Genomic DNA, 23,459 nt, shown 5'->3' on the forward strand with positions numbered 1-23,459 from the left:
TCAAAATTTTCTGATGACGTGCATACTCAGGCAGGATTTAGCAGGTCAGAGCTGATGTCGGTGCTGTTTGGCATGGCAGACATGCAGACCTGGGCTCTAACTTAGATCTGGAAGCAGGGAGAAGAGCTTCTGGATTAATTTTGGTGCTGCAATTCTTCCACTGCAATTAAATTAAATGAGGCATCAGGTAAGAGAAGGGATAAAAACCTGAATCCATTTTGAAGACATATGCTGTGCATCTGAGCCAAGTGTGACTTAAATAGCCATAGCCTGAAAATTGGAATTTATAAGCATAACCCAAATCTAGCAGAAAGTATAACACATAAATACCTATAAAATTAAAAATAATTCAGCAGCACCCAAAGATAAGAACACCTTAAATATATTCTTTTGGTCATAATAGACGTGCCTATCTTCAAGTGACACCCTGCACTTCTGCAAGATTTTACTCCCTCTGGCTTCTCAAGAGAAGGCTGCTGCAGCTGAGGCTCTTTTGGGTGCAGGAATTCAAAGCTGAAGAATCCTTTTTCCAGTGGGATTATTCTTTTTATGAAGCTCTGTGTGTGTGCTGGAAAAGCAATTTATTTTGTCAAAAATGTGGGATAAAGCATCATTATTCTTCTCAGCTGTCACTGAGGAGTATTTGAAAGTGGTAAATCTATTTTGGGCCTGGTAGTAGCTCTAATATTTCCAGCCTGAATAAAAAAAGTAGGAAGTACAGGACATAGTCTCAACACCCCCCACCAAAAAAAAAAAAAAAATTCTGAAACTTAAGGGACAGATTTTTTATAGAATGAAGGATTTTAAAAAAAATGTCATTTCCCTAAAAATGGTAATCTTCTTCTGTACTTCTGTTGAAATACAGAATTTTAAATATATGACTAAAAAAATCAAGTGTACTATTTAAAGTATTGAAATATACAGGAGTTAGGTACTTTACAATATCCTATGGCAGATGGAGGCTCAAATTCTCCAGGGGGATTAGGTGTTTAAATATAGCTGAGAATCAGAGACTCCAGGTCCACAAGCTGGGTTAGGGATGCCTGGTGCCAAGGACCTTGTCCTTGTAAAGCTATACAGAACACTGGGAATATGGGAAATTCTCAACATATGGGGAGAGGCACCTGGCCCCCAGCATAGTCTCTGGGAATACACTATGTGAAGCAGGGCTCTGCCTAAATAGCAAAAATTTGATGAAGAACATGTCTTACTTAAGTGTCTTAATCTGGATTGGAATATAATGTCTTTCCCCAGTTAAAATCAATCTGCCCATCTCTCTTTTTGTCTGTCTGCCTTTTCACTCTGTGCCTAAGCCCTGTGTTTCATGGGGTAAGCAGGGACTAGTACTTCATTTACAAAGTAAAAGGGGATGTGCAATTGTTTCCCTTTTATTAACTGGGTTGTCACTTACAGCACTCACTCATGATGTGGGAAGATGAGTTTGTACCCTTTCCTGCCTATTTCAAAGGGACTGTTTTGATTAGGAGAGAAGAGGGTGTTTCAGGGCATGGTGCTTCCAGTGCATATTTGAATTGCATTACTGCATGGATTAAACTAGATGGTCCTTCCTTCAGCTTGCATGATGACTTTGGCTTCTCAGACATTAAATTTGCCCCTAAATCAGATTTCTGCTTCCTTTTCCCCCAGGTTTTGGGCTGGATGAGTTGCATGGCGTATTATCCTCTCTTTCTGAAGGGCTTTGTGATCTTTTTGGTCATGTGTCTGGAAGCATAGTTACTACATGGCTAAACTGTTGGTGTTTCCCATCTTGCACATTCAGGGCTGTGACAAGACCTTTTGTGTGTGCTCAGACATGATGGGAGCAGTCTGCTCATCCTCATTTTCATGTGTGTCCCTTGCAACATGTATTTTGGTCACAAAGGAGGCATACTTCTCGTTCAGCACAAATAGGCAGGGTCAGGACCTACAGCCCATGCCTACTCTTCAGATTGAATGGACATCCTGGAGCAAGAGCCTTGTAACCATTGGGCTGCTGCAGAAGGTGGATTTTTGTAGGCTGTGAACTAGATACCCTGTGACAGGAAATTCCATCAGCTCTGCCATGGTATGGTGGAGTGTGAGCCACAGGAACAGTGAGGTCCTAATCCACCACAACTATTTGCTGAATTACTTCAGTATTTCTTTTGATATTTCTAGACCTCTTTGCTTTCTAGAGGAGGTCTCCTTGCCAAACCTCATCCTCTTAGGACAACCTGGAGCTCTAGGACAATTACAACAAGGTTTCTGATAAACATCAAGTATACATACTGGAATAGCAATATATAATAGCTGCAATATATAATAACAATAGCAATATATAATAACTCTGCCTTTGTCAAATATTGGAGGAAGTTTCTTTCCAGTGGTCACCGCACTTTGAATAGTTATGGCCAAGAATGATGAATGGGTTTGCATATTACTTGTAGCAACTGAGAGCACTGAGTGAAAAACAAAGAAAAATCTGTGCTACCTGCAGCTATTTGTAACCTCGGGTCTTGAATTGCTTTCTGACTCTGTGGGGAAGAAGGTTAATGAATTGAGGATGAAATGGCAGTAACCTCAGGCACACATCTGGAGCATGTTGTTGTGTTATGTCTCTTACATTTCTGAGAAAATTCAGCTTCAAAGTGTTGCAATGTTGAACTATTCTAAGGACTGGTGAGTGTCCTGGGATCTTGCAGCAGAATATGGGCATCTCTTTTCCAATGCTCAAATTGTTCCTGGCTTGAATACCCTCAAAATGAATGTGTGTGTGGACAGTGACTCATGCTGAAGGATATAGAAATGTTCAGGCAGAAATTTTTTGTCCTTTTGCTGCACCACAGCAAAAGGCAGTTTAATCTGGCATGATTCTTTACACGCTTGTACTGTTCTGTGACCAGCATTTGTCACTTCGTTGTTGGTCTCAGATTGAGTCAAAGAGAGAAACAGAAAGTTTCTTACCAGGCAGAAGCCTGGAAATCTGTTGGAAAAGAATGTAAATAAGAGGTTTTATCTCCTTGTTGTTCACATTGCTTACAGTTAAGTTCTATCACTGTGTGTCAAGCACTCTGCACCAATGGATTGGGTTGTTTTCACTTCAGGACCAATGGACTTGACCTGGACAAAGCTCTGTATAAAGAGTGATGCATTTTGAAATAAATCAGAGTTTCACTCTCTCAGCCTTCTCAGTCTCTTCATTCCAGTCCTGCCTCAACAGCGTCACTTGGTTGCTTTTTTTTTAAAACTTGTATTCCCAAAAATCCTGCGAGTTAGAGTGACTTAAAGTGGTGACAGTCACCCATGTCAGATTCCTGTGCTTTTGCACATTCACAGATGCAAAAGCAGCAAGGTCCATCTCACAGCACATAGGATGCATCTAACTACTTATCCAGCTTGAACTTGCTTCTATCTTCCCTGAAAGGAAAAACTGACTAAAAAGTATATTCTGCCTGAAATAAATCCCTCTGCTATTACTAGTGCATGACAAAGACCCTGGCTGCTGTTTATACTCCTTAGAAGTTGAGGAGCGGCATCAAAATGCACAAAACCATTTTCCATCTGGGTCTCTGGGGAAGTGTGGATGGTGTCCTTATGCATTTAAACTGAGCCTTTTTTCTGCTGCTTCCCAAGCTTCTCAGTTATAAATAATGCTGATCCTGCTCCTCTACTCAGCCTTAGTGAGGCCACATCTGGTGGGCTGTGTCCAGTTCTGGGCTGCTCAGCACAAGAGAATCATGGAGCTCCTGGAGCAGGTCAAGTAGGGGGCAACAGAGATGATTAAGGGACTGGAGCACCTCTGACGATGGGCTGAGGGAGCTGGGCCTCTTAAGCTGTTGATTCAGCATTGCCTGTCTGCTGCAGACACACAGAGTCATCATTCTTTGTCTCAGTTAATGCCTATCACTTCATACATTCAGAGTTTGCTTGGCTACTGTGCACTGATCTCTCATCAGCTAAAATGTTGCAATGTGCAGCATCTAAAATTTAGGCTTCTTATCTAATGTATTCTTGTAAGTTCCCTCTGTAGTGAATGAAGGAAACGAAGCATTTTTCATTATTAATATGAGATGCAAGAGACAAAACTACCCAAGATATTTCCTTCAGTGACAAGTTTGGAATAGGATGCTCCTACAGACAAACCAAGAAACCACAGTACTTTCAATGGGGAAAGTGAGACAGTGATTTTATGCTGCTACACTGGCTGAAGGAGAAACATATTAAAGTTCAGGTGGGAATTAGGACTGGCAAGGGAGAGGGATGGAGGAGAATGATTAGAAAATTCTTATTCTGTCTTCACTGGAAAAAAAAAAAAAATTGTGTCAGTAACCATTACACAGACGAGGTGAATCACCTCTTGGAGATAATTGTGCCCTCAGCTGAGAGAGATGGTAACTGCAATTAATTGCACCTTCACTGACACTGGTCTCTGAAAATCATGTCAGGTGTTTTGCCTGACTTTTGAGTCACAGCAGCTGCTTCAACAGTGAGTTTTACAGTCAAAGAAACATGCCAAATCTTCATCTGATTTGACACTTGGAACTATTATTTTTTTCCCTCCATATTTTTTTCCACCTTTGAAGATTGTCATTCTTTAACTCTCGGCTTACAGAGCAAATTTGCTTTAAGATTGCATTTATCTCCTCAGTAAGCCAGATCACCTGCGTCGCTGAGCTGAATAATTTAATAAAGGCAAGATTGCATCTAAAACATAATTTGGAGGTGTACAAATTGTAATGCAGACAGCTGCTGAGGGTTCATTAGTTCAGCAAAGGCTCTGGTTGGAGACTCTTTCTTATTGCATGAAAATCACTTGCATTTTGTTGGAGTCAATGACATTTCTCACATCCTTGCTCCCTGCAGATTTAAATAATCATCCTAGAATTAGCCAGGGATACAGGGAAGAAACCAGCCTCAGCCACACTAGCTTCAGTGGAAGACTTGTTTACAGCTGTCAGGAGATTATTATTTAAAGCAATTGGCATGCATTTTGACAAAATATATTTTCAGCCTTACCTTAAAGTCTGAATTTGCCAAACAGGTAGTCACACAGGATAAGCATAAGTTTCCTGTTACACTTCCTTGCCTACAATTGTAACCTTTGTAAGAATCAGGGGGTTTCTAATGGATCTGGAGAACTTGGGCTGCTGTTAAGCACAATAGTCAGAGCATGAAAACTGAACAGGACATCTGGTCCTTAACAAACAGTGAAGGCTATCAGAGCCTGGGCTTTACTTCTGGAGCTTGCTGAAGGTAGGATTATTTTATAATTTTGACTTCTTTCCTCTGTACTTTTTACTAAATAGTGGTGACAGTTTTCTGAAGGCTCCTGTATTTTTCAAGCTGGTGCTTCTTGGGGGTATTGCCTTCTCTCAGGTCTTTCAGAGAAGAATCTGCCTGAGAATATAAGATGTGGTATACAAAATGTAGCTCCTAGTTTGTTTTCCCTGCTGAATAAAGGAGAAATTTTAGATGCCTGCATACTTCAGCTAAATATCAAAGCCTTGATTTAAGTTGTGGTGGAGGAAGAGGAAGAAATGAAAGGAGCGTCTAGAAGGGGATAAATAAAAACGCCTCTAATAAAAAATAATAATAAAAAAATCCATAGATACACCTGGATCTAATGATCCTGGATTCTATTTGGGTGTCCCTCTGTGGAGGGTAGTGCCAGGCAGTGGTACAGACTGTTACCATCTTTGAGAAAAATCACAGCTACAATGGAAACCAAATTTGATGGCTATCTTTGGCAAGTCCCCTGCTAAAAGCAGAGCAGCAGCTGCAGTAGGAGATTCATGGTTTGCATCAATTTTTAACTGCACCTAGTTTACATGGCTCCTTTCAGCAAGGCATAGAGACGTGCTTCATCTATCATTTATTTCAATGTAGATGATACAGTTGCCTAGCATTTGGGACATTTTTTTCGTCAGTATATGTATAATCTTCAGCAGCAGCAACAGTAGGTGAAGTGTGATCAGACCCTGTGTGCGGTCCAATACCATGTTAATATTTACATCAATATTTACATTTACCAAGAATTATTACCCAGGTAAGTGTATTGCCTTATTGCCATAATCCTATTGTTAATTGCCATTCGTAACACAGGGAGTTAACTCCAGTGGTGTTATTCTACATATAAATCAGGTTCAGTTCTGAACTGTCCACTCACTGTTAAAATGTGTGGCAATATGCTGAACGAATGCTGCGTGCATGCCTGTGTGCAGCTTAACGCTGGGAGGAAAGAAGCCCGAGCAGCTCTCGGTGCCATGAGCGTCGTTTTACACTAGGCGTCTCCCTTGGCGTATTTATTCAGCTGCGAGCCCCACCTGCCATGCCCGCCGAGAGGAGTTAGTCGGACTTGGGGACACAGATTTGTACAACAGGGCTGTCAACCTGCTACAGTGCCATACACATAGTGGAGACAAATATTGCTCAAAAGACCCAGTCAGCACTTATACTTTAGTCTGAGTTAATTGATGCTTAAAGCCCCTTCACATGACCAAGTCTTTGAATAGTTTAATTTCTTTCTGTCAATCCTACAGACAAGATAAAGACAACATGCACAAAATTGAGGCTTGAAAGGTGGTGCTGGTGTAAGTTTTGCACTTGAAGCATGGTGTTAGTAATGAAATAAATATTTTGTTACGTGTTTGATCCCTCAGAGTTTAAGAAAGGCTCTTGCTTTCTCATTGCTTACTGATAAAAACTTACTTTGAAATTTAATTTCAAAACAAAACATTGGTTCTTGGATGTCTTTTTATAATACACTTTCAGACTGGATGGCTGAAGGCACTGACTCAGTGTTAGGATGCTGCCAGGAGTTGGTTCCACATTTTTACCTGTGAAATTCCAGACAGACATAGGTCTACATGCCACATGTGATGGGTTTTCTTCACCTATAAACTTCACTTGTGTGTGCACAGTGACTCTGACCTACTGCATGTGTGGGAATTCATGATGTAATGTCTCCAGCAGGTTTAGATGTCCATTGGTTTCAGACAATGAGCTGTTTTTTAAGCCAGAAGAGGGTGTGTGGTTGTTCCACAGTCACTGTCATGGCATAGATTGCTTTGTCAGCAGGGAACTAAATGCAAGAGAAAATTGTCACCTGATGAAAAAGGGGTGACTCAGGAAGAAGATTACTTTCTTGGCACATCTATTTTTTTTTAAGGTTTATCTACCATTTTTTTGTGTAAGGCAAGTAAGACAGCTGACTATGGTGGCCATGAGAGGGCAGCTAATGGATGTGGAGTGTAAGTGAAGAGCAGAGCACTCCAGAAGGTAGACATAACAAAGCCTAAATGCCATACTTGGCTGAAGAGATTGTATGTGATCAAAAAGTGTGAGGAGTGACTCAGCCAACAGAAAACTCACATGGAAAGAAGGGTAGGGGAATACTGCAGTGGGAGAGTTGGAGTAGATTATGGTGACCTCTGGGCTCTTGTCAAAGGGAATTTGTGAAGCCAAAAGGTGGAGTGATAGGAGAAAGATCAGTGAAGTAATTCTGAGTTGCTCTCAACTGAGTTGGGCCCACTCTTGCCCACCAAGCTGTTCATGGCTACCTTAACATACCCAGGGTTCTTCCCATGCTGTTTTTTTAAAGCATTTTGTCTTTCTAAAAACTGCTATAAGAGACATAAAAAAGTAACTCAACATAAAAGAGTAACTTATTCAGATGAAAATAATATTCTATATTTCTTGAGAAGTTTTCATGGATATGGGAAAAATTTTAAATATCTTCCCTCTTCTGTAGTGCTGCACTGGCTATTCTGTACTTCAGAGATTGTACTTTATGTTTCTTCAATTTCAACAGAAATTTATGGAAGCGTCTCCTGGGATCCAGTTTTTAATTGGGCCAGTTTACAAGACAATCTCAGGCTTCCAATCGGTAATAAGTGCAATTTATATTGATCTGTTTTGGGATGTCAAAATTAAAAGGTTGGGCAAGATTTACAACTTCAGGCTTAATACAGTTTCCCTTGAAATGAACATGAATTTGTGTGTCTATGTGTCTAACATACCCACTTTGAGAACATACATTTAGAGCTCTCTCAACTTGAGAACTGCTGGTGGGGAGAAACTGTAATAGGACTAATGAAGAAAGTCTCTGTAGGACTGGGATATATTTGGGTATCACCTTTTTGCAGCACAATCCAGCTTCACACATCTCAGTGAAGAAGGAAGAGAAGAGATACTCCTCTACCCTATCAGCTCTTTATGATTTTGATAAAAGGAATTGAAATTGCTGAATCATATGCTTTTCTTGTGGTTGATGAGTTGACAAGAATGCGTGAAAATAACTATAAGAAAGTAAATGCAAAGCTAATCAGAGGTTAAACTCCTTTGTGGCTTTTTTTCCTCTTGGATCTTGGCATTTGTAATCTTTTTATTTAATCCTAGATAGCTGCAGGATTTAGATTTCAGAACTGGGCAAGTTTTGCTATGACTTTTGTTATCCCAAATCCCTACAGTGGAAGTTTAATGGCTGTAATTTTTGTGCACCTCTGTTTGTAATCAGAAATCAAAAGCAATAGTTCATATTTTTGGTTGCAGGTATTGTAAAATGCAGACACACTAGCCCAGTGCTGGGGTGGCAGTACAGACTTCTGGTATTAGCATTCACAAGCTGAAGCTTGTTGCAATCTGCTCCTATATGCACCACAACCAAATTCAGAACATACATCTGTAGTGACAGTAACCTCTTTACAAACCAGAACGCATGCAAGGACTCTTGGTCGCCTGAGCTACGCATGTAGAGGTTTAAGATAGGGAATTTAAATACTGGGGACTTTTTATTTATTATTTCAAAGCTGTGTATGAGTGTAGCAGCAACACCCCCTCAAAAGCCACTATTTATTCCAAGCTAGTAGTTTAAGTTGTTTAGTAGTGGCTCTGCTTATGATTTTTTTAACAGAATACCTTACTATATTTTAAGATGTATGCCAGAGACAGGTGGAATGCATCACATTTAATGGATACCTCTAACTCTTGACTTTGGAAACAGTCAGTGTAAGCTCCACAGCTTGATTTTGGACAGCTGAAGGTAGAGACAAGGAGTTAATCAAACATGTATCTAAATCCTTCTGCTTGTTCAGACTGCATTCACTTCATGGACAAGCAAGGTTAACATGGGTCTGCTTACAAGACTGTTTGAGCACATCCCTAATTCATCCTGACCTTCTCATGGCTAAGCACAATGATCTGTACATCTCATCACACATGTACTGCAGCAGGCACACATTCTTGTAAACTGGCCCAGAATACTCTCGGGTTGAGAAATCTGTTTGGTTTTATTGGATGCTGGATATGGAAATGGTCTCACTAATACTTATGGAGAAACAGTACTGCTTCTAGCTAATAATCCACTGCTTACACATGGAATGGTCCTTATTACTTCCAGACACTTTTCTGCATAATTCTGAAATTCAGGCCAGTGAGCTTTTTGTTTTATCAAAGATTATGGAATTCTTCAATACCTTATAAAGTGCCAGTCGCATCAAATATCACAAACAGAAAAACTATGGCTAGCACAGCAGAGCTATCAACTTCACTAAGTAAATACCACCGACCCTATATCTCTATTATTATTAGATCCTGCATCTGGATCTTTAGGGTAAGTGTACAAGATGCAAGAGTGTGTAAACATGTCTTTGACTACTGTAACAAAGAGACAAAAAAGGCATCTTGGATCTCCTACCTCTGTTTGCTGCCAGTGCAGAGAAACATGAGGGAGCCCTAAAGGTAAATATAGGCAATAAAGCTCACTCAGTTGACTGAAAGAATATCAATTTAGTGTAGTGTAACAGCAAATGCCAGGAGACCAATCAGTCAAAATACAATGCACAGATACCTGCAGACCCATATGTGGAAAGGGCTGCCTTTCCTGCACATTCTGAATACTAATTCAGCTGTGCACATATGGAAGTACTATGCTGAATCAGGACTAAATACATTTAAATCACAAATGAAAATACCAGCTATAACCAAGACCATATCACAGGCTTAGGGACAGTGGTTATTTTGATATTAAGTAGCTGTATGATTTATTGATCAGTAAGGGGTATGAAATCAACAGAAAGTTATTTCTTCCTGTTTCCACTTCAAAATCATTGACAGTTCTTACTGTTAAATGCTGGCAAAGACTAGAATGTTAATTTTAATGTGTATAAATAATTTATTGAATAATAATATATGAAAATGAATTTTATATGAGTCTCTGTATGAATGACAGTCTATTATTGAAATTTATTAATCAGCACATTCCACTCAAATTTTTTGAGGAAGAGGAGGGAAGGAGGTTGAGAGGCAGTTTGGAAAAATGCAGTACAGTGGGCTGACTAAATCTGAATATACTTGGTCTCTGAAAATGCAGCTATCAGTCTAATCCAAATCATACTGATGAGATACATGACAGTTATATGCAGTCATAATAACAACTTAAATACCATCAATATTAATAGCAATGCCTGTTTGAGAACAGTTTTAAAATAGGTACGAACAATTTTTATTAAGTATAAAAAGACACCGTGCAGAGCACAATACAATATATTTCATCTTCAGTTCTGGTAGTTCTCAAGCTCCACTGTCTTAACTGATATTGTCACCAATAGTTGCTGAATATAATTACCTCTCTGTATATGATGAGGCTTCTCTCGATGAATTCATGCTGTTTGGTTTTAAAGATACAGTAATTTCCTTTCAATGGCGACTTACACTGATAAAACACTGTCAAGACTGTTGGCTAGCCTGCATTTGGTTTCTAACATATGCTATGATACTGCCAATTTATCCTGTTTTGCTTTGTATCTCTCTGTTTGAGAACAGACCCTCCAATATATTGTTTCTGACTTCATTCCAAGTTCACAACCAGAACACTATTTCTGACCATTTATACATTCCTTTCCTTACATTACTGAACTTTTACTGACATCAGCAGGAGTTTCCAACATGCAATGACTATATGGTTTTCCCCTAATCTCCCTTTCTCCCCCAAATCTTTTCTAATGAAGTATAGAAGGCATGTAAAAAGATCTTTTTTTTAGGATTTAGGGGTCCATTTTCTTATTTTCTTGAAAGCAGATGACATTTATAGACTTCTAGCTTTTACTATCTTCTTTGGAAAAGCAGACATGTAAACTTTAGAACTTACAGATTTTGCTTGCACATTCCAATTCCCTTTAATTAAAAAAAAAGTCAGAACTGTAATTTCAAGTTGATTTAAATAATAATGTGTGAGTCTCAAAAAAACAACTACACTTCCTCCTCTCTAAAATATATTAACATTCGACTGGAAAATAAATTAAACAATACAGAAGTGCAGAGATTATGCTGTCACAGTAATATCTGCCAAACAAAGCTTGGTCTTTTGCTAACATTAGCTTACTACATTTGCAATACATGCTAAGCAAAGACCCTACTTCTCTAACAGGTACATTCAGACAATATATATTTTATGGAATAAATATATAATATATCTAGTTATAGATTTCTGAATAGTAACTATAATAGATACAAGCAATACCTACGTTTAAAAATACAGTTCTAGGCTTCCCTAACTTTACTACTAATAAAATTAAAGTTGACCTAAAACTCTCTCACTCTGTTGATGCATAATAAAATATATGGAAACACCAAGAGTAAAAAGCCAATTGCTTCTACAAATGGAATACTTTATAAATATAGTAAATTGCTATTTCCAGAGGGAAATCTGAAAATTATAAACAGGAAGTTAGGTTAAAACAGCTCTACTGGATATAGTACAAAGTGGTTATGAAGAACGATGTACAAGTTTGATGTCTGTGGCAAAATTTTGAACTGATGGTTTTTATTTGTAGAGATAACTGTAGAGAAAGATCCTGCTCTCAAAAGCAGCTATCTTAACCTCTTTAAACAAAACTTTCAGTGACTAGAGAAAGCCACCTAGAAATTTGTCAGAGTAAGGAGTGCAAGATAAGATCAAACAGAATTATTTGGAAGCCCTGGACTTCGCTGTTTCATAGGGTTTACCAATCATGCTGTTCTCATTAAGAACAGAGTTGCAGAAATAAAAGGTATCTGTGACCCCTGTGTGCTGAAAAGCTTTATCATGATGGTGCCCTCCCTACAACTCACTTTAGTCTGGTACTGTACATTCTCCAGATGAATTCTGTTTCATGTTCCTGTAGTTGTTTTCTTTTGCTGGAATACGAGAGTACAACTCTGGTTGCCTGATTACTGAACTCTTGATTGAGCCTTCTTCTTTCTCGAGAACAACCTAGAATTAAAGAAACACATTGCTCAGAGCAAGCATAAAGAATTGAGGAATTAAGCTGGTGGGTGTCTCTGCCTGACATTTTTCCTTTTAAATTTAAAATCAGCAAAAATTCCTTTCTTGCTACTGAAATTATTTAGGCAACAGAAAAAAAATTAAAAACTTAATGTGTATGTCTGTCTCCTGCAATGGCCTTGGTTTACATAGAAACCCCAAACTTACTTCATGAAATACTACTGTTTATACCTCTTGTCTGAGTAGAGGCTCTGAGGTGGGATTCAAAACCTTACCAGGGCCCTTGTTTGCCTCAACAAATCTGGAATACTGGTGGTCACGGGACAGGGTGTTTACAAGGTGGGTGTTTTCCCCTGAATACCAACAGAGGTCAGTGTCAACACTGATAAGGATGAAACCATCACTGGGAGCTTCAGATTTTGACCATTTGGAGACTTTCTGAGTAACTTATTGACCCTTTTAGTACACCTATACTGTTTTGGGAACAAACAACTATGAGATGAGGGTTGGTATTTAAGTCACTGGGACATGCTTCCTGCTTGATTTTATTAGGCAAATGGAGCACATCTCTAAATGTATTCATAGCACAAATTCTCAATGATTTCAGAAAAACTGTATATAGAGAACCTCTGAACCTCACACGCTACTGGGAGACTTGCAAGCCTTTTGGAAGTTATTATGATATTGAATGTCAGTTAACAGTGAATTAAATAATTTGTACCAAACTGTATCCAAAAGCAAGCACTTAAGAGGTGCCCTGTAGAGTAACCAGAATGAAGTCTGGGTTCCCTGTCTCAAGGAAGAGTTTTGGAAGACTTTTCTTCACCTACCACCAGCAAATCTTGATGTTTCATTGTAGAGTGGCAAGAGATTAGTTGAAAATGCTTTAAACTGTCTAAATCTGGTGGCATATTCTTATTTGTCATAAATGCTCTGGTTGTTAATAAAAAAAAAAAAGCATTCCCAGGACTTCTTTCAATTGCAGATAAGCCTTAAGTGTCTAGTGGCTTTTAATCTCAGGGTTATTGGTAGGAAAGTGGCTCCGGAATTTGATACCTTTAACCTGTTTTCAAAATGCATCTTTACTGGGAAAAACCAAATGGAAATATACCAAAGAATGAGCTCTACTCATGTTGACTGCAGTAAGTGCTGGCTGGGCCCCCAAGGATACCTCCAGGCCCTTGACTGCCCCCCTTGGGGCTCCCTCCATCCTGTCCACAGCCCAGGACGTCATGTCAGCCCCTAGGGCTGTCATCTCCTGCCCCAACAATGCCAGCAGGCTCAGTCTCCAGCTCCCCATAGCCCTTCCCTGCCCAGCCATGGGGTCCCACTAAACTGGGCCCACGGTGAGCTCATGTCCCAGCTTGTCTCTATCCCCCAGCAGGTGCCCAGGTCTGGGGCTGCCCTGCTCCTGTTTGGGGCTGAGATGGCAGCAGACGCTGCCCTGACAGGCCCCTGGAAGTGGCTGGCCTGGGTGGGGGGCTGCCAGTGGACTTTAGGGAAGAACAATGAATCCTCTCACCTACGACATATGATTTTGCTGTGTAGTTTGCTGCTGTTGCTGCTGCTGAATGAGCAATTGCTGCTGTTGCCGGCGCCGGGCTGTTCTCAGCTTTTCGAAGCGAGCCTCCATCTCCTCCAGCACCTTGGGAGTGTAGCGCACCACCAGCTTCACGCTGTCCTTGGCTGCCTTCAGCAGCTCCACCGCCTTCTCGTGGTGCTCTCCTTCCACACTCTGGGAGCAGGGAGAACAAATTTAATAGTGAAAATGGTGCTTTGATCTAGAGCTGTGTCTTTTTCATATGGAAAGCGTGTTTTATGTAGTTTACACACCTTATATTTTTTAAGGGACCACTAAAAAGAAAGCATTAAGTCTTACGCACTGCTGGGCATGTATTAATTTTCAAGCCCTGATTTCTATGCTAATGTTGCTTGGAATAACTGTAAATTTCCAAAACAGGAAGATGACTCAGCTGCTATATAGATTATACTAATATATGATTATAATCTATAATATATTAAATTTCTACCATTAAGTGGACTGACTGGAGTCATATCCCTTTTAGGCATGTGCATCATTTCATACCTTAAGAAAAAGGGAAAAATTTTCTAATGGTGCACAATTGTTCACATGTTGTAGGACATATTCCAAAAAACAAAAGTATCTCTGCACAGAAGAAACCTAACAGCCTGAACATCTGTGACCTTCACATGGGTTTTAGATCATCTAAAAATAAGTCTTCTTCTTTCCATTTAAAATAAATTGAAGCTTGTCTGTTAAAATAAAATAAATTGAACCTGCTGTGTTTTAAAACTCTTATGTATACTAAGCTTTTAGAAATATATATCTTAACTTAGGAGAAAGTGTACAAAATTTGGTATTGTTTTATATTTTCTTTTTTGCTTGTAAATCATGGTCAGAATGGCATGGCATGGACATTCAGAGGAATCAGAGGATATTCAGTGCTGTCATTCTCGTTTTGCTGTGCAACAGCATGAACTTAGAACAGCCTATGAATACACATTGTAACCTCCCAAGTTACATGCAGTAGAAACATTTGTTTGCTTTCAAAACGCTGGATGGTTCTTATTAACACCAATAAGAAATTGTGATTGTTTTGTAAGGGAATAATAAGATGGGGTGTTTTAATACTTCATTCAACAACCTAGCAAACTGCATTTCATTCATGCTTGTTTTCTCTCCTGGTTGTCCCCAGCCTTGCTCTTCCAGTTTGGACAGTATTTTCTAATTAGATGTGAAGGGTTTGACTTTGTTGCTATCCAGGTCAATGGAAAACTCCCATTGATCTGAATAGTAATGATGCAGAATTAAGCCTAATGCTCTGAGCCATAAGCAAAGAGGGGAAAAAAGCAACGGCAAACATAGCGCTGCTAAATACAAATCCTGCTCTCTGAACACACCTCACTAAGATCCTGACAACCACAGTTTGCAGTGTTATTAATATGATGGTTAAACTTGCTCTTAATGTCTTTATTGCTGCTTGCACTCCAGTTTTCAAGGTATTACAAAAGCTTTACCTGCTTAACAACAGCTGCAGAAGTGAAATAGCAGAGGCCCTTGGAGCAGGAAAAAGGAAAGGACAAAGGGAGTTGTTTTTCTGTTGGAATGCTTCTGCCTCTGCAAACCTCTAAGGCTGTGCTGGCAAAGGACCGCTACTGGTATTGGTCATTCCTAGACAAGGTACTTTGCTGACTGGATTATGCTGGTGGGGGACATTACAAGGATCTGACACACTCATGTTACTTTAGAACTGCCCACCTAATGGATAAAATTGGTTTTGAAAGTATGTATTTACTTAATATTTAATTTTTTATTACGTATACTTTTATACACTTATTCCTTTTTTCCATTATTGCATTGGCAGATTGCATCAAAGAGAAGGTTGGAAAAACACTACAAAGACAAGAACAGCTGAAAGAAATGCAGATATTGTATGGGCAAATACCAAGCATTTCTCTATCCTGGTCACAGACTTGCCATAAATCTAGAAGAAAAAAATTCACTTTCCTAAAGACAAAAAAGAAAATCTGTTAGCCCACAAGTTGGGAGATTGAGAAGAATATTTCTATTAGGTATCCCTACACAAATACTTGGTTGACAAATTAGTCATTAAAAATCTATTTTGCATCCTTTCAGTATCTGACTCACACAAGGTATCTGACAAATGCCGAATCTTTGCCAGATATCAACAGGCACCAGCAACTGTTTTTGTCAAGCCATCTGTAGAGCTTGCTGCTTTCCATTTCCTTTATTTTTAGGGGGTATGGGACAAAAGTATGTAACAAAATCCCCAGCATAATGAGAAAACACTGTTTTTTAACATGCAGCAAAACAGCTCAGGAAACGCTCTTCCCAGTCATGCTGGGAAAACAAATCTGGATTCTGAACACACAACTCTAATTTTATGTTGCTAATTATGAAGTTGGATAACCATCAGTGATTGAGCACAAACAAGTTACAGATATTTAATTTCATGTCCCACCACTGAACAGTCTGTTCTGTTGAACATACTGTACATTATTTGCTTTTCTCCAGCTAAATTAAGAGAACCACAGAGTGAATTAGTCCCAATGAACAATGCTAAATTTAGATTTTTTTTTGTCCCATTTCAAGCTGTTTGCAAACAAATAAACACTTCTATAATTTTTGCCTTTTTACAAATTATTTTGTGTAGGATTGTTTAGCCCAAGACTGGTTTATGAACAGTTGATCATTACTATGAAGGTGGTGAGGCCCTGGAACAGGTTGTCAGAGAATTCGTAGATTGTCTCATCCCAGGAAGTTCAAAGTCAGGTTGGATGGGGTTCTGAGCAACCTGCTCTGGTGAAGGTGCTCCAACCCATGGTAGGAGGCTTGGAATGAGATAATTTTTAATGTCCCTTTAAACCCAAACTGTGCTATGATTCTATGATTATTTCAAGTATGCAATTTGTATTCAAACTTTGAATTCTGTTGTTTACACTCTGAATACAAACATATTTCTCTTGCATCTCTAAATCAACTTTCTCATGTCTCCATATGCAATTGAGAATTTTGTGCTATGTTTTTTGCTGCATTACCTAAATAGATATTCTAGAGCACATGCATCAAATTTTGACTGGAGAATCATAAAATAGAGGTGACAAAAGGGTCAAATTCAATATATCTTGACATCTGAATGTTCACCACTTTCCTCTCTGGTCTTTGTCTAGACACTGTTGACAGTAAAAGGATTTTTCAAGAACCATCCATCAATTAGTAAATTGAAACTATTTTCATCTGCCTTTTTAATCACTTGTTGAGAGAAACAGCAACAAAATTCTCTATCAACTTTAAATCAGTGTGAAGTTCAGGCAACCAACTTCCTTAAATATTCCATTTATTTCTTTTTCTTTGACACTAAATAATCTTTTCAGCAGGTTTATCTTTCCTTTCTCATTGCTATTTGGTACAAGCAAGTTTTCAGAACTAGCATTTCTCTTTTGAGACCACGATAATTGATAGAAGAAGTGGTAAAAAGCCTGTTTGAAGTGTTACCCTAATGTTTTGTTACAAGAGAAAGGGAATAGCTACTGTTGAGAGAAATAGATGAAAACACAGAAGCATTTTTATTGTTTTTGCCTTTGAACAAGGAAGAAATTTAAGTTTTAAAGTCTTAGATTTCTGACCAGACTCAGAAACTGCTACTCTGTGTCTTTGATGCATTTAAATACAAGGTTAGATAGAGGTTTGCATGGAAAAAGACTACGTATTCATAAAGGGAAGGGTAAGGTTATTTGAATGAGTATCCTTATCTTAATACTTTATATTCCTTTGTAAAAGAGCACACAAAGCAAAATGAAAGGCAGAATTTGACCTCTACCATGGAGTCAGAGCCTTATGTGTCCTCTAGTCCAACAACCTCTATGTTTACATTCACAGTAAAATTACTAGAAAATACTCTACCTTGATTTAAATGAAAAATGACCATGAAAAAAATGTACTTTTTTACCAAGCATAGATGCTCCCTGCATGGGAGCATTTGACTGCTGACAAAGATATTACAGCTGGATGAATACCACTAAAAGAAATCTGGAATGTAGATTCTAGATTTGCATATCTCCACTGCATATCAGCACCAAATGTGCTTACCACATTTCTTTCAATTTTATGTGTTCAAAGGCTTTGAAGGTCACAAGACTACAGAAGTGCCACTGTGTCATCACTCTGCTTGGAAAGGGCTGTGTGCCTTGAAGGCTACAAAATGAAAGAATGACACTCTGTTATTAAGCTTTTACTGCAAGAGTAATTCACAGAATTATCAATTATCATTAAGGACATAGGTTCCTTGTAAATTAGGCAGGTGGTGTGGATTTGAAATGAAGCTCTTCAAGCACTCTGCATTACAACAGAAATTATAATGGCACAAAATTGTTGGTGGAGCTCTGCCTCACTGCACCACAAACTCACACTGAAGGTTTCTCACAGAACTAATTATTTTTGTTTTGTGCGGCTGCATTTTAAATCATTATGTTAGAACATCTGTGAAAAATGAAAATCCAGATTAATATGAAAGCTCTATCAAATTTCCACATACCACTCCATTAACTGAAAGCAGTTGGTCCCCACGTTTGAGCCCACCATGCCTTTCTGCCACTCCTCCAGGAATGATGCGAGAAATATAAATAGGTGAATTTTGTTCCTTTCCTCCCATGACATTAAAGCCCAGGCCTTCCTCAGTCTTTGGCAGCTCCACCACTCGTGGGTGTGAATGGCCTTCACTTGCAGCAAATGCAGCAACTGTTGCCTGGAAGAAAAAAATTATTGATTTGGCTATTTAAGGGTAACAGTGATAGACACTTCATTGTTCATTTGCAGGAATAATTCCTTCCTGTGAAAACATTTCAGTATCTTGCTCTGACATTTTCTGATTATTTGAAAATATTTTAAAAACATCAAGTTCTATGTCAATGTTCCTGAAATAAAGGAATAAATAGTATAGGTGACTTGTCAAAGATAATACAGAAAGTTACCAGCAGAGCCAGAAGTAGGCACCAGGAAGCCTTACTCTGTGGTGATGCACCCTTATGATCATTAGTGCATTTCTTCTTTGCCTTTTCACAGGGAGAAAATTTATTCCTGTGGGATAAGATAATGGGATCTCTAATGTGTTCCTAGCTGAAATTAAGTGGATGAACTGAATTTTTAACTCTCTGCTTTGCTTTCAGAGTTATGGAATAATTTATTTTAAATCCTCGTATTATTAAATTAAAAATTTAATTTATAATCTTTGTGAAGTCCTGCAACCTAAATAACTTTTGGAACAGGAGTAGGAGGTTTTATTATATAATTCTGTCAAAACTTTTATGGAAAAGTTTAATCTTAAGACAAAACCATATACATAAATCAATTAGAAAAATCTAGATTGTTTAACATATTCCAGGGAAAAAAACAAAGAGAAGTTACATACTGTAAAGCTTGCATCTGGGAAAATATTAGATTTACACTTGATTTTTCACTACAAGCATTTTCTTACTTATTGGCCTTAATATTAATAAATCATTAAATAAGCATAAAGAAAATATTTTGTAGTTTTAAAAATGTATTTGTAGTTCAAACGCTTGAACAATTTTGCATTACACTAATATTTTTGAGCATCCTATAATGCTTATGCTTAATCAAAGCTAGTGGATGATGTGACATAATGGATCATTCCCAATTACATGTTTTTGCACATGCAGAACTTGTCATCATGCATACATATTATGTTAGACATGAATGCAGTAGGGGAATGAAATGCAGACAGCCCAGAAATAACCAGGAAATATTGCGATATTGAAACATTGCTCTGTAACCTGCTGTTCTATATGAGTAAGAAATGAGAATGGGAAACACTAATTGGACTTCTCCCCATTTACTAAATAACATAGCAATAATTTCTATGTCTATCTGCAGTGTAAACAAATCAGGATTTTATTTACATATTTCTCCATATAGAATGAAAGATCCTACAAATTTACACTGACCATTAGCTTTCAATTAGAAGGCTAAAATAAGAAAAGCAGCCTACAGAAAAGCAAGTCCTATTTATTATAGAAAATACACTGCAGTTTAGAGTATATTAGGTTATTTGCTGCTGTTATAGAGCTTGCTTCCCTAAAATACTCTTAAATAATTTTGTAACACACTCCCAGCCTTCCTCTTCTGATACAGCTTTAAATTATAATATCTGAACATAAATACTTAATGGTAAGAGGTCTTAGTTCCACTAGAACTTCAGGGAGTTTATGTTCAAAGGAATGGGACCATAAAGAAGTATCTCTAAAAAAGATTTATGTGTTTTGCAATTCATCTTGCATAGAATCTGCTATACCACATAAAAGACAGTGTTTTGTACTAAATGATAATGGGAAAAAGAAAGCTGTGGTGGACCCCCTTGTTTGGAAGCATCTATTTTTGTTCATGTTATGAAAATACACAGCATACTTCATACTGGCACATAGAATGGATTCTTTCATGGTTGTGTGAACTTCCTAATCATTTCAGCAGCAGCAGTAACATAGCTGTCATTGTCTTAGGATATAAGAAAGGCAGGTCCACATGGATAAAGAGACTATATTTTATTAAAACAGGCAATGTATCAGAAAAAACCCAGGTTTACATTTAGCTGTGGACTCAATAAAATGTTGGATCAGGCCATTTCTGTCACTGTTTATCCTTACCATTTGCACAATACCTACAGTTCCCATTAGTTAAAAGGGGAATTTTGATTGTTTAGTTTCTACCTCCCAAATAACTGTGTCCTCTCCGGATGAGATGTATGGGAAAACAGTCCATTAAAATATTGGTTGTTGCAGGCAGACTGCTACAGAAGAACCAGTAGATTTGCTTTTGCAAAGCAACTTTTTAAAAAGCATCATATTCCATAAAATCATTCTCTTTTCTTAAGCTACAGAAGCAGCATAAAGGTTGAAATTTTCCATTATGATTGTTACCTGGGAAGTAGCACTGGTTCTAGACTCTGGGCTGCCACTGATGTCTAAATTTTCTTACAGTGTACACACGAATACCTGAAACACACACGCGCACAGTCAATTACTAGATCACTTTGGTAACACATATTTCAACAGCTGCACGTATCCTACCTTTGCAGTGGCCCTGGCTCGGAATTCGGGGCAGCCATTAACAGTTATGGTTTCATGCATGTATTGATACACCTAAAATGTTCATGAAAATAAAATGAAATTAATTATAGGAGCAAAACAAGGACTTTATATTAACCCAGAGAGGAGAGTCCCTCTCCCTCAGAACTGACTTTTATTACTGCTGTATTCACACAATCTCATAGACAAGTGTCTGCTAAACTTGAGCAGGCTTAGGTTAACAGAGAACATCGATCTGTGTTCCTTGTGAAAATTTCCAAACTTAACTTTACATCTCCTAACACAACTCTCTTCCATTCTCTAGCAAGTAGTTTCCTAAAACCACCTAAATTCTATGTTTTCAAAAATTTGTGTTTCCAGGCAACTGACTTGAATGCAAATGATCTGAACTGACCTGAGTGGTGTCTCAGTCTCCAACAATGACTTTGGTCTCTGAACTTTCTTACGAACTAAGACTTAGGAAACTGATGTTAAAAAAATATGTAAGCTGCTCAGCATACAGAAGTAGAAAAATGCTGCTCAGCTGAAGAATGGAAGTGAAAATAGCTCTGGAGAAAGGTCACAGTACTACCTTCTATCAGCCATAACTAGGAATGTGAAAAGGGTTGACAGTCTGGTAGGTCAGGTCAGACATGGTCAGTGACTAAGATTATCCTTTAAAAATAAATTGTACATACACATAAACTACATAAAATCAACACTGCTAATATATGTAACTTTCTGTCATTTTTTCCTCTGGTATACACTTTTGGTCCATTTTCCCTGGTCCTTATCTCTCCATTTTAAACATCTCCAGTAAATAGAAAGGAAAAAGCTTTGTCTTACATTGCCTTTGCTCTCTAGATTTGCCACACTCTCAGAGCAAAAATAACAACCAAAGCCTTGATACTAGCCAGAATTTTGAAAGCAAACTTAATATTTATATATAACATATAGAAAGTTTTTTGGAAGACAAAGGGGAATGCAAACAAACCAAACCTTTTCTTTAACTTTCTAATAAAACCAAAAAACTTAAAAAGAAAGTTGCTATATGCTACTGATCTACTGTGGGTATTTTCTTGACCTAATTCATCAGAAATTTTGTTGTCTCATATGCACCATGTCTCAGGCTGCACTTCTAATCAGAGAGAATCTTTGCTGGTAAAGTATGATAGTTTTTACAGCAATCTTCTTAGGTTCCTTGAGGAGTGCAGATTCAAATGTACTTTCAAAAATAAATTTATCTTTCACTCATTTGCGGATGCTTTAGCAGAAGAGCCAAAACTTTCCCTTTTGGTAATGTAAATGTTACTTTGGCAGAGACCTACAAACAATGCCTTGTCCCATTGATAGTCCTCATCCCCCTGTCCCAATGACTTGTCATGCAGTACCATAATGATGCATCTCTCCCCACTGAGCCTGTTAATATGAAACTTAACACACTGACAAGCATATACTGCAAACATCTTAACAGAATTAAGATTTGTGGCTCATTTCTGACTTCAGTGGACAGACATACTGTTAATCAAGCACTATTAAATAGCAAAATGTTTGGGGATGACTTATACCTTTCTTCTTGGGTTATCATATATAAGGAAAAGGCACAAAACAAAAGCAGATAACAAATACTATATGTTTCAGAGATCTAAAGTATGACAAACACTTCCACAATACAGCAAAAGATTCTTTGTCTTGACTATTGTCAGCACAGAACTGAATTAAAAAAAAACCTGGGCCAATGAAGAAAACAGAGACAAGGGGATCATGCTGAAAATCTTCCTGCTTTCTCCAATTGAAATGAAATCTTGCTTCCATTGGGAACATTGACACTGACTGCAGCAGAAACCTGGATTTTGCCCTTATTTGTAAACATTTGGGAAAAGAAAGCTCTTTTATGATCTCTAAAGGATTTCTGGTTTCTTATGTTTTAGTACTGGATGATAGCATCATACAAATGGGTTGAGCCTACATATTCAGTTTTATACTGCACAGATTAGTTCAGTGTTTATTGTATTATGCTGTAGGACTTATTATTACATAAGAAGAATTACTACATTATATAAGAATAATAATTGTGCATAATTGCAATAATTGTGAATCATTGCATACTTTTTTCTTCAAAACCCATAGTCTACTGAACCACTAATAATTGTGTATTTTCTTCAGATCCCCCTTTATCTTGTCATCACATGACAGCAGATTTTACATATCGGTTTTGCCTGCACAGCTTTAAATTCAGTGGCTTACTAAAATGTCTAAAGGCATATATTTAAATACTGAACTATTATGACATTAAATTGCTTTGAAAACAGGTCACAGTATTTCATACAGAGGAATAGTTACTAAAAAGTCCTTTAAAATATTAATGACTAAGGTCAATAATCACAAAGGTGAGCTGATAATGATACATTAATTTCATTGTTTGTAGGTTTGAAGTCATATAATTTCCTGTTGACTGCATCCTACCAGTATCTAGCTGGTAGACTTTTTAATATTCAGTATCCTGGTAACTAATTTGTATAGTGGTGAAAGAACAGACTCATGAGTGTGTGATAAAATTAGTAAGATAAAAAATAACCCAGCAGCTTAAAAACTT

General features: G+C 37.9%; 1 protein-coding gene across 2 annotated transcripts in view; it reads right to left on the bottom strand.

Annotated features, from left to right (window-relative positions):
- Nucleotides 1-8,929: 8,929 nt before the first annotated feature.
- The window catches only part of LIN7A (lin-7 cell polarity scaffold A), a 46,140-nt gene continuing 31,610 nt past the window's right edge, over nt 8,930-23,459 (bottom strand). The window contains exons 3-6 of one of the 2 annotated variants that reach the window (XM_077783542.2): nt 20,867-20,938; nt 18,319-18,528; nt 13,768-13,976; nt 8,930-12,229 (exon numbers count right to left, since the gene is read on the bottom strand). In XM_077783542.2, coding sequence (XP_077639668.1) covers nt 12,187-12,229; nt 13,768-13,976; nt 18,319-18,528; nt 20,867-20,938 — 534 coding nt within the window. In that variant the 3' untranslated portion in view covers nt 8,930-12,186. Of the gene's footprint in view, nt 12,230-13,763; nt 13,977-18,318; nt 18,529-20,866; nt 20,939-23,459 lie in introns of both variants that reach the window. The other variant, XM_021528057.4, reaches the window with a different exon arrangement.

The sequence above is a fragment of the Lonchura striata genome, chromosome 1A (assembly GCF_050655825.1).
Source record: "Lonchura striata isolate lonStrDom1 chromosome 1A, ASM5065582v1, whole genome shotgun sequence".
NCBI classification, from domain to species: domain Eukaryota; kingdom Metazoa; phylum Chordata; class Aves; order Passeriformes; family Estrildidae; genus Lonchura; species Lonchura striata.